The sequence below is a fragment of the Alligator mississippiensis genome, chromosome 5 (genome assembly GCF_030867095.1).
Source record: "Alligator mississippiensis isolate rAllMis1 chromosome 5, rAllMis1, whole genome shotgun sequence".
NCBI classification, from domain to species: Eukaryota; Metazoa; Chordata; order Crocodylia; family Alligatoridae; genus Alligator; species Alligator mississippiensis.
In genome coordinates, this window is record NC_081828.1 from 82,410,888 (window position 1) to 82,429,531 (window position 18,644).

Sequence of the window (18,644 nt, forward strand, 5' to 3'; positions counted from 1 at the left end):
AGTAGCATCTGTGTTGACTGTGCGCTGCTGCTACTAGGCCAGGCTGGAGCTGTGCTCCATGCCCCAGGCTGCAGAAGGGAGCCTGCCAGTGCAGAACAAAGATAAGAAGTGTGGCAGAGGGGGAGAGAGAGGGAGAATGGGTAGAGGGAAGAACTGGGGGCTGTGGGGAAGGAGTGGTGGTCTGTGCAGAGGCAGCAGGGGGCAGGTGGCAGCTGCGGCTCCAGCTGTAGCCCCAACACCAGCTTGAGGCCAGAGCTATAGCAGGTGCCTGCCCCCAATATCCCCACTGTATCTTGTTTGATTGTAAGGAGAGGGGCTTTTTTCCCCCATGTTAAATTGGGAGGGAAACCCATATGGTATATTAATACATCTATTCTCCATTATATTGTTTTTTATTGATCTTTTGAAAATTGGGATATGCAAGGGAAGAAATACTGAAGGGAACAAATTTCTGTTTACTTTATTTCTTATTATTTTTATATTTTTCAAAAGCTACACAGTTTTCTTTAGGTTCAGCATTAAGTAGTTTATGTCACATGTAATCTTCTGCTTATGCTTTCGGGCAGAACCAAAAATCTTAACTAATTAACCTACAACACACTATAGTTAACCTCAGGCTTATCACTCTTCAAAGTAAGCAACCCAAGAAGCTTGTTTGTTGTATTTTTGCCCCAAGGAAGAAGCGTTTTGTCAAACATAGATACCCACATACGTCTCATAATAATTTGTGTTGGATTTTAAATGATGGGTATCTCAGGACTGTATGTTTACTTTATTGTGAAAGATGTGTGCTTATGATTTTTTTAAATATTTTTTATCTGAGGTCTGATACTGCTGAAGATAAGTTTGTATTCTGCAATGGACTTGTCCTTCATAGACTTCAGTGCCTTCGTGGATTTGGGGAGTGGCTCGACTCTATTAAAGACTTTTCCTTAAACTTACAGAGCCTTAACCTTGATATCCCAGCCTTAGCAAGTCTGTCAGCTCTAAGTATGATTACAGGTAAGTGCTCTTTTGCTAAAAGGAATCTCCAAATACTAGCATTTTATTGCCTCCATAGATATGAGCTCTGGCAGCTGATTTTACTGTATTCTGAATAAGGCTAGTTTGCCTTTTATTATTTCATCAGATAAGCTAGCTTGTGAGCTGCATTATTTCTCTCACCCAGGAAGAGATGCTGTTTTGGAAACTTGGGGAAAATGCTGGCTGTATTGAATCCAGTGGCAAAACTGCTGACATCAGTGGGCACTTTTACATGTGCTCTAGAAACTGGGGGGTGGGAGGAGAGCCGCTCTAATTAAAGCACCGCAGCTTCTCATGTATGGGTGTCCCTGCACTCCAAAATGGTGGCAGGGGCACTTGAACTAAAGCTCGTTCAATGAGTTTTAGTTCAAGCGCCCCCACTGCCATTTTGAAGCACAGGGACGCTAATACATGAGACATGGGAGGCTGCTGGAGCGCAGTAATTACAGTGTGTTGGAGCAGTCTCTGCGTTCATGTACTGGTACCCAATGAGACTAAGTTTGCATCTTCAGAGTTTGTGGTATTTTTCCCTCCCATAGCTAGGGAAGATTTAATCTCTCTCAGTTTTAGCTTTAGACATAGTTTCCTATGAAAGTATTTTAATTTTCTAAATCAATTTATGTCCATTGCACCATAGTCAAGTGCAGAACAGTATGGATCAAATTCTGTTCCTTTTTACACCAGTGTAAATTGAGTATAAGTCTGTGGAATTACGTTGTTTACACTAGCCTAAGAGGCCCAAAGCGAGGGAGTTGTCACAGCCAGCAGAAAGTGTCTTTGCATTTTTCTTCCCCCAAAATAACACAAAATACTTTTTACTCTTCATGGATGGATCACATTGATTAACTTTACTATTATTTTTCAGAAATAGTGTAATGGGAAAGTGTTTATAATTGGAAGCACATTCTATTTTTTATATACTCTGTTGTGATTGGATCAAATGAAAAGTGGTTTCCATAATTTTTCCAGACGACCTGAATATATTAGCACATGGCCTGACTAGGACAGGATTTTTTTATTTAGTGAGTACTTTACTTGCCAAAATGTACTTTCTGTCAGTCTAAAAGCATTTGCAATTCATGGAAAATTTGACTAAGATTTTGGTGAAAAAAAATGAAAATATTTTGGAAATGGCAAACTTATGGAAGTTAGGCCCCATTCACAAAAACAAGGAAGACGTTTTGGCTGTCACCTGCCCCTATATCATCCGATGGTTAGGACACTAACCATAATATGAAAGATTCAGGTTCATACCCCTCTTTGCTTTATTCAAAGAAGGGATGACAATGGGGGCTTTCTGCCTCCAATGAGTATGCCCTAACTCCTGAGCTATATGTTATTCAGAGGCAAGTCTCTCTTTCTCTCTCACTCTTTTTCTCTTTCCTGGTGAAGCTGTTATGCATATAATAAATAATTAACCATTTGTTGAGAGAATGTTAAAGAACATGCCAAAATGAAATTAAAGGAAATAATTTTGGATCAAAGAATATGTTTTGTTCATCTCCAGTTTGCTTTGATTCACCAATACTTAAGAAAAAAATATTTTGGATCACCCTAAAGGAAAGTTCTAAAATTCTTATTTGATTGGGTGGCTGAACCGAAAATCAGTTATTTCTACTGCTCTGTGTACTTTTTTTTTTGCCTTGCCTGGTCTTCAGCAGCACCAACTGTGGGTTTATTTCTGTAAGTAACAAGAGGTGCCTCTCTGAGTGGTGCTCCTCTTGCGCTGCTTGTTTTCATATGTGCTTGCTGGGCGTGTTTACAATAGACTAATTAGCTGCGCAGTAAACATCTTGGTGTCTACATGTGCACTCCAATGAGGCTTGAGTAAACTAATTTCCTCTGCAGTAGCACATGCGTAGACTCTGGAAGGACTACATGGGCCACAAGGATGCTTCAGTGCAGGGGCTGCCTGCCAGCTAGCCCTGCACTGAAGCTTCCTCAGGCCCCAGTCAGTCCTTCCACAGCATGTTGAGCCGGGGGGAGCTGACCCAGGCTGGCAGGCTGACTCCAGGGGGGCTGCTCCAACCTGGCTTCATATGCTATGCATGAATAAAGTGGAGCTTATTGCTCCAGAGTTAATTGGTCTGGGCGCACATTCAAATAGCGCACCCAGGAGCAATACACTCCAGAGCAATAAGCTCCTCATTTATTCAAGCACAGTTATAGCATATATAGACACAACTTTTATGCACCAAAAAGGTGAGTTCTCATAAAACAGATCCTGTAGTAAGAGAGGGAGTAGAGGTGTTGAGGGAGGGAGAAACTAAGGAGAGTAATTACCCACACATGCACACATGTGCTAAAGAAAACTAACTGGTCTCTCCTATGGAGGGAAAAGAGAAGAGAATAAAACAGTATTGGGAGGTAAAGGACATCTCCTATACCCAGGGCAGCCAACCTGTGGCACATGTGCCACAAGTGGCATGAGCAGTCTCTGTGTATGGTACATGGCAGACATGGGAAAGGACAAACAGCACAGTGGCAGTAAGTTTCATTGTAGCTAGGGTCAGGAGGGACCTGAACAGACCATCTAGCCTGACCCCCTGCCACAGGCAGGAATGAATGCTGGGTTCACAAGACCCCAGACAGGTGATCGTCCAACCTCCTCTTGAATATGCCCAAGATTGGGGCAAGGACCACTTCCCTGGGAAGTTGGTTCCAGATTTTGGCCACCCTAACTGTAAAATATTGCCTTCTATTCTCCAACCTAAACCTATTCTCCATCAGCTTATGACCATTGTTCCTCGTCACCCCAGGTGGTGCTGGGGAGAAAAGAGCTCTGCCTATTTGCTGCTGATCCCCCTTGATGAGCTTGTAGGCAGCCACCAGGTCCCCCCTCAGCCTCTTCTTGCTGAGACTGAACAGGTTCAGGTCCTTCAGTCTCTCCTCGTAGGGCCTGTCCTGCTGCCCTCTCACCAAGCGGGTGGCCCTCCTCTGAACCCTCTCCAGGCTGGCCACATCCCTTTTGAAGTGCGGTGCCCAGTACTGGACACAGTACTCCAACTGCGGCCTGACCAAAGTCGCATAGAGGGGGAGGATCACCTCTCTGGACCAGCTCGAGATGCACCTGTGGATGCATGACAAGGTATGGCTGGCCTTGCTGGCTGTGGTCAGGGAGGGAGCAGAAAGCAAAGCAGCAGATCAGTAAGGGAGCACATGTCAGGAAGCAGAAAGCAGAGCAGCAGCTTAGGCAAAGGAAGGAAATCAGAATAGCACTGGGGAGGGAGCAGAGCTAATTTGTGCATGCCTGCAAAAAAGGTTGGCCCCTACAGCCCTATATTCTCAGTTGCCAGTTCCCTGCTGAATACCATTTCTCCCTTCTCAGCTGCCAAGGCCAGACTGTGTCTGAGTGTATCCTTCTCTGCCACTAAACTATTCTCAGAGTTGATCATTTCACTTACTCAGAAGTAAAAATGTTTTCCCCTCCCTCATAGCAATATCCTGGAAACCCTCTGGACCTATGCCGTGAAACTGTAGAGCTGCCATAGGGTATATTCTAGCTCCTGCTCTGCAGACAGCCTTTTACAGCTCCACAGCTAGATCCAGGGTTGTGCAAATGTTTGAGCAAAAACAAAAGCAGCAAGGCCTAGCACCTTAGAACCTAAGACCTTAGAAACCCCTGCCCATCATTCTGGTATTTCTCATCTAGCACCCACTTACTTTTCCAGGTACATTCGCAGAGACAGGCAGCATTTAGTAACCCATTAGTCAGACAGCACCTATCCAGACCAGCTCTCCTAATACCTGCCTATCCCAGCAACCTCATCCCTACCCCAGACATGCAGCTATCTGCCCTGAGCCCTCACCAGCACCTCTGCTAGCATTCTCAGCTTTTCTTCTACCTATTGAGCAACAAACAGGTAACAACTGTTTTGTGCTGCTCCGTATCTTAGCCTCTACAATGGCATTGGTGACAATGTGTTGTATTCATAGATTTAATAGATTTCATAGACATTAGGACTGGGAGGCACCTCGTAAGATCATCAGGTCCAGCCCCCTGCCCAAAGGGCAGGAAGTCAGCTTGGGTCAAATGATCCCAGCAATATAGGCATCCAAGTGTTTTTTGAATGTATCCAGAGTAGGTGATTGCACCACGTCTGCAGGGAGTCTATTCCAGTACCTGGGGACTCGGACAGAAAATAATTTTTTTCCTTATGTCTAGCCTAAAAGGGTCTTCCAGGAGTTTGTGACCATTGGATAATGTCTTCCCTTGGGGTGCCTTGGTGAACAGACATTCTCTCAGTTCCTAATGCACACCCCTTATGTACTCATAGGCTGCCACCAAGTCCCCCCTGATCCTATGCTTTTCCAGGCTGAAGAGTCCCATGGCTTTTAACCTTTCCTCATAAGGCCTGCACTCTTGTCCTCTAATCATTTATGTGGCCCTCCTCTGGACTCTTTCAAGCTTCTCCACATCCTTTCTGAATTATGGAGCCCAGAACTGGATGCAGTACTCCAGCTGAGGCCTCACCAAGGCCAAGTAAATTGGGAGGATGACTTCCTGGGTCTTGCTTGAGATACATCAGTAGATGCAAGCCAAAGTTTTGTTTGCTTTGCTGGCTGTGGCATCGCATTTGTGGCTCATGTTCATCTTATGGTCAATCAAGTCTCTTTTGGTTGTGGTGCTAGCAAGTGTAGCACTGCTAAGCCTATAAGTATGGTATGGGTTTTTTCTCCCAAGGAGGAGCACCTTGCATTTCTCAGTGTTGAATGCCATCAGGTTTTGATCTGCCTACCTGGTAAGCCTGTCGAGGTTGGCCTGGATTGCCAGCCTATCCTCTAGGGTGACTGCACTTCCCCATAGTTTGGTGTTGTCAGTGAATTTAGCCAGTCCACTTCTGACACCAGCGTTCAGATCATTTATAAATACACTGAAGAGTACAGGCCTGAGAACAGAGCCCTGGGGGATGCCGCTGGTCACCACGCGCCATGTTGATTTGGTTCCATCGACTATCACTCTCTGGGTCCGTCCACGGAGCCAGTTCCCCAGCTATCGGACTGTGAGATTGCCGAGGCCATAGTTACCCAGTTTTGCCATGAGGACATCATGGAACACCAAGTCAAAGGCTTTTTTGAAGTCCAAGTATATGATATCTATCACTTCTCCTTTGTCCAGGTGATGCGTCACCTGGCCATAGAAGAAAATGAGATTGGTCAGGCAAGACCCTACCCGCAACAAAGCCATGTTGGCTATCTCGTAGAATATTACCTTCTGATAGCCTGTTGTTAAGGGTTTCCTTGATGATTTTTTCCAAGACCTTTCCAGGGATTGAGGTCAAAATGATTAGCCTGTAGTTCTCTGAATTGTCTTTCCTCTCTTTCTTGAAGATAGGCACTACCTTGGCCCTCTTCCAATCATGAGGCCCCTCGCCCGAGCACCACGAGTTCTTGAATATTCTCACCATTGGCTGTACTATGATGTCAGCCAGTTCCTTTAGCGTTTCTGGGTGCATTCCATCCGGGCCGGCTGATTTGTGGATGTCCAGCCTCTCAAGGTGTTTCCTCACAAGATATACACCAATGATGGGTTTATGTTAGCCCTTCCCCTGGTGATCTTGCATTTTGTCAGGCAGGGTGATCCCATTCGGCTGATGGAAGACCAATGCATAGTAATCATTAAGGAGATAAGCCAAGGCCTGTCACCATCTACACATACATTTCCACAGAGTACTCTGCCATAGAATAGTACTGCCCCCCAGCAGTACTGTCTTACCACAGAGTTAATTAATTTACTGTGCCCTAATACCAGCACACATGTAGACTGTGATGCTTTACTGCAAAGCTAATCAACTCCGCAGTAAAGCACGCATGTAAACGCACCCAGTATATCTCTCTTATTGAAGGTGGTTTTGTAGGATCTTTAAGCACTGACAGAAACGACAGTTTGTCATACAGTCAGGCCCATGAAGCACTCTACAGCTATGCGCTGACAAGTGCATGGCTACACAGTGCTTTAAAAATGTCCAATCGCACAAGAGCCTGAACCCTCATGATGTGGCCAAGCTCAAATCCACCTGCCTCACCCTCCAGTGCAGGCTGGGCAAACCCTAGATCAAGCTCCCTCTGTTCCCTTCCCATCCTCTCATTCTGAAGACAGCACCGGAGCTGGGAAGGGGGAGGGGCAGGGCTAGGGGAAAGCAGCTGCAGACGCAAAGCCACTCCAAACTGGAGCTCGATCCCCAAACCCCCAGATCCAACAGCCAATGTCTGTTGGTTTAGGAAGAACACTATAACTCAGAGCACTGCCTGTGAAGCACCATGAGTTACAGCAGGGAACTTCACATCTGGCAGTGCCCTTTCACTCTCTATCTCTCTCCTCCTTTTTCACTTCAGTTGGTTAAGCAGGGCTGAACAGATTCCTTTACAGCCTACCAGCAGGGCTCAGAGCATCAGCCAAAGGAGAGTAAATAGAAAACTGCAACATTCTTTCACCACTCCCATGAAAGCAAGAAATGAGTCTGTACTGCTCTGTTTCTTTTGGGCCACTTATTCTGGTCATATTGGAATGGGGACTCCAAAGGTCTAAAGACACTTAGAAAAACATTTAGAAGTGTTAGAAGAAGACATTTAGACGAAGGGTACTAATGTAGAAAGTAAAAACTGGTCTGACTTGACTAAGCTTTACTAGACTCAGCTCCCCTTTACAATTCTTGCTGATTTGGTTTGTTTTTTGGAGCACAGAAATATTATGCCCATTCCACGTAAAACAGCCTCAACCCCTCACAAAGCTTTACTGGTAAAACTGTAATTTATACCAGGCTTTAATGCAGAAAGCCATTTTAAGTCTTTCTACAGCTTTCTACATGCCCATATAAAATGTTATGTTTTACAGAGGGGCAGTGGAATAGATTGCAACAGTATAAAAATATGAACACCTAGATTATAGTGAAAATCATTTAAAGGGGCAATTTTACTAAGTTTTAAATTGAGCCTAGCCTAATTTTTTTAATGTCTAAAATGGAAAGGTCTCCAAATAATCTCTGTGTCTGTTTCTTGGTCGCTATACAAAAAATAATATTGTTTTACTAAACAGATGCTGTGGGCTTCATCCTGTAGAGTGCTTCGTACTCTGGACTTAATCTAGCAAAAACTTTCAGTGTATGTTTAATTTTAAACAGGTCAATAGATGTCTCCGTAGCAACTGTTTGCATTTGTTCAAGGTGCATATGGTTAGATGCTCTACTAAACTAGTACCAAAATGTTCAGCATCTTGCAGGATCAAGTCCTACATTTTTTGCATCTCTGTTCATTATTAGTTTGCATTCATTCACCTTCTGTGGAGATTCCAGTTTTAGTATACCCACACAATTCTTGGCACCTTCCAAACATAATTCATATCAGGAAACAATCAAGGGTATAGTTGTAGTCCCTAGATCTGGCTGCCATGCATCCCCTCCAAACACAGACCTCCCCAACTTGAGTAAAAGAGAAACTCAGTTGCTCTGTAGCAGCTGTTAGCCCTTCACTGCTGCCTTGACAACCCAGAGGAGACTTTTTGTATGCTGGGTCCATTCATAGGGAAGCAACACACTAAGCAGTCAGGTCAGCTGCAGGGCTTAGGGTAAAAAGACAGAGCAGTCTAGCCAATTATACTCACTATCTCCAGATTCTACCATCTTTTGTCCTCTACTCTGCTCTGGATGCTTGCAACAGTAAAGTGAAGGATTTGCTCAAGAACATCTCTTCCTGTCTACTAACTTTCTTCTCCCTTTTGATCAGGCAGTAACTCTTACCTCCCCCTCAAAAAACCCAACAAAAGCAAATGTCCATTGGACTCTGCATCATGTTGTGGAATAATGCTTCCTAAAGGAAGCAAGCACAGAGTGACATTCAGTGGACTCCTGGGTTCCAGATTGTACAGTAGTAGGCTGCTCTGAGACTTGTAATGTCCAGATCCTCTTTTGTATCCATCAGATAGTACACATTACTATCAAAATGTTGTGGGCCCAGCAGACATTCAGTTAAATCCCACATTTCTTTAAATTATGGAAAAGGAAGGTTATCATGAAGAAGGAAGAGGAAATCAGGTAATTATACTAAAACCGGGACAAAGCCATACTTTCAGCATAGTAAATAAACAGGCCCTTTGTGAGTCTGGATTAATGATTTGTTGTTTCCTTAATCAATGTGTGTCTGATGCCTAGATCTTCAAGATAACCATGATCTAGACTGACTTAAAATACAGAAGTTGAAAATCCCTCAAATGTTTAGAAGTCATACTGTCTAGAGAGGTCAACCTTCATTTAGTGAGTCCAAATCCTACCATAGTCCACCACTGTCCAGGGCAAGGGAGGGTACCTCAGCTCAGCTGGTAACTGGTTGTCTTGCTCTTTCTTTTTCTTCTTGCAAAGTGTTTGTCCTTAACCAGGTTTATAGCATGGAATCTCACTGAGATCACCCAGGCTGCTATGTTGGTAAAGCAGAAGGGTGTGCAAAACTAGTTGTGTTTAGAGTCTGCTCTGAACAGGGCAGGATTAACTGCAATTTTGCAGAGGTATTGAGTCAGGTGTTCTGAAAGACTTCTGACAAGTCCCTTTCATCAGATTATGAAGACCACTCTTGATAGAAAATACTACTTTATTGCAAAAGTGGTTGATAGCCTACTTAGGAAAGGAATGATATGCTAAACAGAAAAGTTCTATTTTTCACCTCTTCTGCACCTGTTCAAATACTACTATCAGAAAAACAGAATGCAACAGTAATTATGCACCTCTTAGGTATTTGGGAAAATCCTGTTTTATTAGTTGCCATTCTGAAGACAAATCCTGCTCTTTCATTTTCATGAGTGCTCCAGTTGAACCAAATGGCCACATCCCCATGAGCATGGATGTTTGTTTCCCCAGAAGCAAGTAGCAGCGGAACACCTTGTGCCACTCCTAACTTGTTCCTAGGGAATGCCTGTGCCACTTGCCCTCTGGTGTGCAGCAAGTTACCCCAGGTGGGGTAAGGGAGGCTAGGACCAGCACTAGGCTGGCCCCAGCAGGCTTTCCTGAGGTCCTGGGGGCCTCCTGGGGCTGCAACATTGGCAATCCTGCCACTTGGAGCCTGGCCAGCAGCCGGAGTATGGCTCCAGCTGGACAGGTTTCAGTTTTGGTTGGCACATGCTGTCTCTGCGTGTACTGCCCTGCTTTTTTTTTTGGCGGGTTTTTTTTTACCCCAGGATCTCCCAGGTTCAAACCCCTCTTCCTCATACTGCTACCTTGCAGCACAGAGAACACCTGAATGGAGCTGCAGACACGCCTGTGACACCACATACCGCACAGCCACACTCATCTGGACGTGGCCAATATGTCTATTTAGAACCTGGTGTAAATGGTTACAAGTTCATTGACTTTGATGCAGTTAGGCCTGTTTATTCCAAGGGCCTGCTCCTGCTCCCTTTGGAGTGAATGGTTATATTGGACTTCAGGTTTTCATGTTCATTTGACCCAATGAGGCTACTTTTGTGAGTGTGGCAGGCAAAATTGTCTCTTTCTACTTTTAAAGTACATCTAGCATTCTCACAATCAAAAAGCACTTCCCAGTGATTTAAAATCTGTGATAAATTAATAGCTCAAAGTACTCTTTGAGCCTTTACTACAGACCAAAATATACCGAAATCTATAATTAATTAGGTATTTTCTCAAGAAATTAATGGGAAGCAGATGGAAAAGGACTGGTAAGGAGGCAAGCGGAGGGCAATACCATTTGCTAAGGGACAGGCTTCAGTAAGGAGGGACCTGGTTTCCCTTCGATCCAGCAAGTTTGGCAGGAGACAAGCTTTCTTTTCTAAAGGAGCAATTTGAATTAATCTTTGTGAGGAATTCCTTGTGAAGATTTGCAAGTTGAAAGTGCCATCCTATGGCTTTTCACACTGTAGAGGACAATCTCATTGTTCAGAGTTTGCTTTACTCTTGTGGCACAACAGAGCATATAGAGGGTGAAATATGTCATAATTCAAAATTACCTGGGTTTTGCTATGTAAAGCAAGACCAGTAACAAATTAAGATCATTTTTACACCTTTCATATTTTGCATCAGCATATTTCACTGCTAATCAATGAACAAAACACATTTTTAATAAAACCTGTTAAACTTGGGAGTTTAATAACAACTATACCAAAGACCAAGATTACAGGTTTGATCCTGACTGAAAAAGACAACAGGTCTTGTGCGCTCAAGATTAGTATTTGATTTTCCAAACTTTGCAGAAATGCATACAGTAGGTTTAAACATCTCTGTTGTACTATATTAAAGTCAAACTGTGGATCTGTGTAAGGATTTCAGATCTCTGGGCCTATAAATATGTCTTCTTTCACATTGCTAAAAAAATAGTCTCAAAACAGATTAAAAGGTAAGAGCTCTTCAAAGACTAAGAAATTAAGTTAATGTTCTATACAATTTCCTATAAGACTTGATTTAAAAAATCTCTACAGATTTTTACATTTTTATAAACTATTTAATCCCTCAGCTCTTTAATGTCTGCATCAGTGGAAGTATTTACATGATCTGTACAGTCAGGCTTACATAATTAAACTATGCACAATTTACTGGATATGCATTAAATATTCATTGACACTTCATGTTATAATGTAAACAAGTCACTTCAAATATCTAGGGTTTTTTTAATTCCTTGAAGGTGAAAAAACGATGTTTGAAGCAGATATTGCTGCCTGGATGAATATTTTTCAGGTATTTGACAGATAACAAGGTAGACTGCTGGTACTTAAATAGTAGAACATACTAGCTTCTGGCTGAAGATGTACACATCTGCAGCTTGATCTTAAATTGGTGTAACTGAGAAGTTAGCTCCACTGAAATATACAAAGCTGCATATGCATAAAATAAATGAAAATGAGAGAAGGATTAGGCCCTTGGACTCCTTGCTACTCTTTTTGCAGAAACATGTGTTGAATTAGTTCATAAAAGCCATATATGCCAAATAACTACTACAGGCAGGATTTAAGAACACCCATACCTCACGGTTCGTCCACGCATATGTACATCTGCCTGAGAGGTGTGGGAAGTCCCTTCAAAGACCCTACATGTATTCTCCCAGCTTTGGGGGGGCAAAGAACATTTTCTGTCTTCACTGACTCCCCTTTTTAGGGAGGTGAGCAGAAGTCATTGCCTCTTATCAGACCCTCCCTCTTACTGATGCTGGACAAGGAGAATAAACTGTATGCAAAAGGGAGCATGACCTTGGCAGGAGGACAGGGGCAGCTAGTTGAGAGTGCACTGAACATAAGAACTTTCACAGCCCTCTGCTTTTTTCCTCTGTTTATCATTTTTACTTGGCTGGGTGTTTATAGGTGACTACTGTATATACTGTTTGCCAGTAAATTTAATCTGCATTTTCCTACACCTCCCAGTACTGTATTTAAAATATAGTTTATCATATCTTTGGTAATGAAACAGATTCTTTCTTACTTGTGAATTTGAAGTTCAAAGCAAAATTGAAATGCACCAAGATTATTTGACATTATTGTTCAGAAACATATTATATTAATTCATCCAGTGCATCTTGATAAGTAAACAATAATGCAGAACTTACCCTTTGCTTGCAGAAAGACTGTTTTTAATTAAATACGAATCTGAAATTTGCTCTTTAAACTTAATAAACTGAGGATGTATAGCTTCTCTAAAACAGTTTAACAGATGATAAAGGGAAGAAGCCCTACTTAACTTAACGTCATTGTTTTGCTTTTAGGAATTTCATAAATCTTGGGATGGATAGCATGGAAGCTTTTTTACTTTATGTGTTGCTTTCTTGAAGCTGGAAATAGTTGACTTTCAGACTACTTTTATCTCCAGCCTTTTAGAGATAAATAAACCATAATGGGAGTAGATGATCAAAATAACAAAGGATGGTTGAGGTGTCTTTGGTTTCTTATGAGAGAGTCTGTAAATTCCTAGTGGAATTCCAGGTCTAGTTCTGATGGAGCTGGCAGTAGATATTGATCCCCACTTGAATTCACTGAATAAATAATGGTTGCCATAGTTATTGAGCATTCACAACTGGTAGGGAGGCAGGAAAATCTCCAAACCACCTTCTGTGATAGTTTTGCCAGAAAATAGTCCAATTAAATTATGTCTTACTCTGTAAAAAATGTGGCAAATATAGCAGTAGCTTGGATTCAATATATTAATTATAATTTCAATTATAGTTGAAAGCTACTGCTAAATATTTTTAATGCTAGCAGGAAAGGGCAGTCATTAAATCTTATTATATGAAAAAGGTCAGTCAACATTACATTGTACTACCACGGCCACTACTAATATTCTAGCAGAAGTGTGTGTACATGCTCCCACTTACGTGTTTCTGTGCACACAGACATGAGCACTCCCTATGTATATGCCGATAAATAAATAGTACAATAATATACAAGACACACATACTTTATATATAGTTACATATAGTCTGTGTGTCTTGTAAATTACTGTACTTTTTATTTATAGGTAGACAACAACCAATTAAGTATCAAATTTAGTTTTATTGTATGGAATAATGATGTAGACTTAGCTTTTCTTTTGCCATTATTCTGCAGAACGGCATGGATTAAAAGAACCAAAGAAAGTGGAAGAGCTATGCAACAAGATCACTAGCAGCTTGAAAGACCACTTAGCTTTCAGCTGTCAAAACAAAGGACAACCACTTGAGTCTCCGGAGCCTAAGGTACTGGGTGTTCTTTCTGACTTGCGTTCTCTCTGCACACTGGGACTGCAGCGCATCTTTTACCTGAAACTGGAAGATCTGGTGCCACCTCCTTCCATCATTGACAGGCTGTTTCTGGACACCTTACCCTTCTGAGTCTCAGATAATACTCATGGAAGGCAGATGCCCACCAGAGCAGGCAAATGGATTGTCACGTAGTTAACTTTTCTGCCTTTCATAACAGAAAAGCAGCTCCAGCCCTAAAATGAGGACTTTTCCTTGCAGTCTGAGGCCTAAAACTTAGCTGCATACTCTCTGGGGGTTGTGTTTTGGGTTTTTTTTGTGTGATATGGGGTTTTTTAAATTGCTAATATGGCACTTTTGGACGATGCTATCCCAGCAGTAAAAGGTTAACATGACTGTTTTAAATCTAATGTTTAACACCTCATTATACATGGGGAATAAAATGGTAGAAAACTGTGTGTTTGAAAACAAGAACAACAAATAGTTGTTTGCCAGGGTAGTATGTGTTTTGTGACAATACTTTAGCATACTTCCTGTATCAAGGGCACATATATTGGCACAAACTAAACAAAAGTTCACTTTTTTTAACAAAGTACATACAATTGAGTATTTCATATAAATTAGATATAGCAAAATGACAATGGCTGTTAGCTCCCATGTTCAAGTGCAATTTTTTAAAGTGCTGTCTTACTAAGTCGTGTTTATTAACTAATTTATTTTAATATGAAGATAAAAACAGAAGAAATCCAGTAAGAAAATTAAATGCACTAACTTACATGACAGTTTCCCAAACTTGAATCCATGTAGTGTGACATACTGACAAATTAGTGTGGAAAACACTGGTACAGATTGTGATTCAGTTGAGCACTGGTTCCTTAGATAAGGAAATAAAAGTAAGTAGTGATTGGAACATACAGGGTCAGCATCAGGGACAGTTACATTTTAGAATATAATCTGGATAACAAGTTAGTTAACAGACATAAATGGTTTTGAAGAAGAAGCAAGTCTTGTAAAATAGTATGAATGTAAATGCTAGGAAGGATATAGTGGGCTGCATTTAAACATTCCGTGTTCGTACTCCTTTTTTGTATGTTTATACTGTTGATGCCATATTAATATGAAATAATTTGTTGCATAGTGTCTTTATTTGTATAAATGTTTGTATGCATGGTATATTGTAATTGCTTTGCCTGTATTTATTGCAATGACTGCCAGCTCACGGGAGCCGTGTTACACTGAGTAACTAAGGTGTTCACACTGACTCAGTTACAGCAGTTAGAGAACTATATACATATATATAATCTGTATATATATGTATATATCTGTGTGTATGTCTTTTTATTAACCATTTGTATATAAAATATCTGTCACTTCACAAGCAGTTATTTTACAGTTTATTTGCAGTGACTTTTAAGGCAGTACTGTTTAGCACTTTGATATTAAAATCTTGCTCATGTTTTGCTAAATTCAAATAATATGTAAAGATTTTAGTTCTAAAAAACTTTATATGCACTGTATTAAATCAAAATTTTGTTGGTCATTTTGCTAAGAAAAATTTTTTGAATGTCAATCTGATGTCACTGTATCTTTTGTTAGCTTTAAACATTCTAGCTTTTGTCTTTTTTTAAACTATGCTGTTTATATGGAAATTAAATTATACAATCAAACAGATGCCAAATGAATTGCCTAATTGCTGCAAAGGATAACCCAGATATCAGTCATTGTATGGTTTTAAAATAGTTATCTGGTATTTTATCACTTATGTTTTGATGTGCTTTATGAAAAATTATTCTTATATTGAGATTTCTAGTAGCGTCAATAGGAAAACAGACTTTTAATCACTAAAGTTAATATTTCCAGCTTACCTGCAGAAAATATTTGGAAGAGTATTGCTTTTTGTATTGACTTTTAAGCTTACGTGCAAACATAATAGCATAATTAAATATCAGAGAATCTCATGTTTCTTGTAGGTTGGTGTTTCACCTCACCTACTAGACAAGTATATTTTGACTGAATCTGAACTTTTGTATATAACACACACACACACACACACACACACACACACACACACACACACACACACTTCAAAGGTATGTTTACTTCTGTTCCCTTGTGTAAAATACAAAGTCTCTTAAGACAGTGGGGGTCAACCTTTTTTGCAGGCATGCTACAAATTATCCCCTTTCCCTGCCCAGTCTGCTGGTCTACATTCTTTCTGCTCCTAGTCCTGCATTCCCTGCCTGATCTGCTGCTCTGCTTTCTGCTTTCTTCCCTATGTTCCCTGAGCCAGCTGCTGTTGTGCTCCCTGCTCCCTCCCTGATCTCCTGTGTGCCACACACAGAGGTTGCCTGTGCCCCTCACAGCACCCATACTGCAGGTTGGCCACCCCTTCCTTAAGAAATCATCTTTTTAAAGACAAATCTTGAGAAGTGCTGAGCATCCTCACCTCCCAGACGTGGGCTCGCAGCACTAATGGGACTAGCTCATTGAAAAGTATTTTCACACAAATTAGCATTGTACAATTAAAGGACTTCTTGTTGCAACCAACTACATTTCTTAGGACAGATGTTGCTCATAGCAGGTCCCGAGCCCTATGTTAGATGTCATGTAGCCACTGTGCTTCAGTCTTCCATAGATGTTCTCAACTGTGATACTATTCAAAAGCATGTAATCTATGGAATGTTCTTCACACTTATTTCAGTTCACAAAAATTATTCATGCAGTACGATCAATGGCAAATCATGATAGCAAAAGAAAGAATTAAAGCAGATAATTCTGCTACTTTTGTTAGAGCTCTCTCAGTGTGAACATGCCTTTTTTTGCAGGCTGAATTCAGGACTATATCAGCTGTTAAAGGAGAGTGCCTTGCTTTTATTTCAGACAGAGTGTTTCAAAAGTTTCTCTGCTCCTCTAACAGCAGTGCTTTTTTGTGTTAACCTGTGGGTTGAAAGAAATGATGTTCTTGTACATATACAATGTAAATTAAAATGATTAAATTGAATAACATCTTTTTCAGAGCCCCCATGTGTCTTGAACAGATATGCTTAATTCTGCTACAATCTGCTGTGACTTTCTTATCAGTTACAGAACATTAAAAATTTGCCGACTTGAATCTTAGAAGTAGAAAAAGTTTTAGAAGCATGCTTAAAAACTGGAAAACTCAATGGCAGAAATTAAAGTAGCCTTAAACAAAATAAAGAAAAATTTACACTAAGTAGTTACAACATCCTTCTTGGATACTGAGGCCTTGCCTCTGTGAGAAAACACTATGAAGGGAGCAGAGCACATGGAGTCTCTCCTTCCTCTGAGTACCTGCACACCCAGAAAAAGCAGGCTGGCTAGGCCAGCTTAAAAGAAGAGCACGGCCCTATTCTCCAACCCTGTGAATCAACAAAGACGGGAAGAATATGCCAGCAGTGCTTTTAAAAAGTAGAGCAATTCCCTTTCCTCAGTATACACTGGCTTTGGAGGAAAGCAAATCTTGTCTACACCAAATTAACCTATTTAGTCATGACTGCATTTTTGACATAGGTTTAAAAGACATCTGCCATTGCTTTAGTATGTCCACAACTACAAATGGCTGTGGCATGTCTCAGTTAGAAACCATTACTTATGGGAACTTTCTAGCAAGAAGTCATGTCAAATGACGTACAAGGGCTGCAGCTTGCTATTTAAACATGTGACAAAACAGAGCATAAAAAATCTTCAAAACTAGAATTTTTGTAATCATTTTTTTTAAATAACACTAATCTTGTTAATGAAAGTGGCAAAAAACAGTTTTCAGCTCAGAATTTTCCTAATGCATAACACATTCAAATACTTAAAGCAACCAACTTCCAGGGAGCTAGATCCAGGACTCGGTCCCAGGTGCACCATAGGCCCTGGAAGCTGGAAGCAGTTACATTTCTGACTGGGGTCAATGTACCTGCCACAGCAAGGCACTCAGGCAGGCTAATTAACTCTGCTGGGGTGGGGAGGGGTGGAAGTTCAAGAAAATAACCATGCTACCCCAGCAGCTGCTCTCAAGCACAGCGGAAAACAAAGTTATAATAGCGGCTTCAGAGGGACTTCCCAGAGCAGCCTCACCAGCATGCTTCTTGACTTGGAGTGTGTCTGTGGAAGTGATGAGCAGGATGTGCTCCAGACCCACCCAGCTAAAACACATTGTATGTCAGTGTAAACATACCCTCCATTGCTTCTGTGGCAGCAGGTAGTTATTTCATCTCAACAAAGCAGAAACATGCTGATCCAGAACCAATTTCTTTCAAATTTGAGACAAAAGTCCCATTTCAGGGAGTCCTCAGGGACATCAAAACACAGTCCTGTAATTCTGAACTGTTCTGGAAATTTCAGATCAGTCAACTGCTTTACAAAAAGTAGTTTACATTTCCAAGCCTTGATTTTCCCTAGTTTACATTTCCAAGCCCTGATGGAAGCTGAGAGTTGCTCTTCTTCACTTCTTATGTATTTAAATTAACAGTTTCTTCAAAAGCAGCAAATTATGCCCCAAATTCCTACTGATTTTCAAGTCAGAATTGGGTGCCATATCTTTTGCTAGAGGGACATTTAACTTAAGTTTTAATTAATTAAGAATATAGGATCATAGCAATGGCAGTGGCCTCCTGGGCCATCAAATGTAGCCCCTGCACTCCCAGGCAATCATTTACACAAGGAATCCCCAAAATCACCACTTCAAACCCTCATACACAAGGACACAAATCACAGGTCCTAAAACAAGGAGAGTACCCTATAATATGCCATAAGTAAAAATGATTTGTATTACAGCAGCACCTAGAGGCCACATCAGAGATTGGGACCCTATTTTGCTAGTTGTTGTACTCAAGACTGTAAACATTGAAGAATGCACAGTCTAAATACACAAGGCAGACAATGGAGTGGCAGGGGAAGTGACATGCCCAAGGCCACGCAGCAGATCAGTGGCAGAGCTGGGACAGAATCCA

The 18,644-nt window shown here is 41.3% G+C and overlaps 1 protein-coding gene across 3 annotated transcripts in view; it reads left to right on the plus strand.

Annotated features, from left to right (window-relative positions):
- The window catches only part of NR4A3 (nuclear receptor subfamily 4 group A member 3), a 32,826-nt gene extending 16,125 nt beyond the window's left edge, over positions 1-16,701 (plus strand). For all 3 annotated transcript variants that reach the window (XM_006260380.4, XM_006260381.4, XM_019485246.2), the window contains 2 exons: positions 824-1,002; positions 13,553-16,701. In XM_006260380.4, the coding sequence (XP_006260442.1) occupies positions 824-1,002; positions 13,553-13,815 (442 nt within the window). In that variant the 3' untranslated portion in view covers positions 13,816-16,701. The remainder of the gene's footprint in view (positions 1-823; positions 1,003-13,552) is intronic.
- The last annotated feature ends 1,943 nt before the right edge of the window (positions 16,702-18,644 follow it).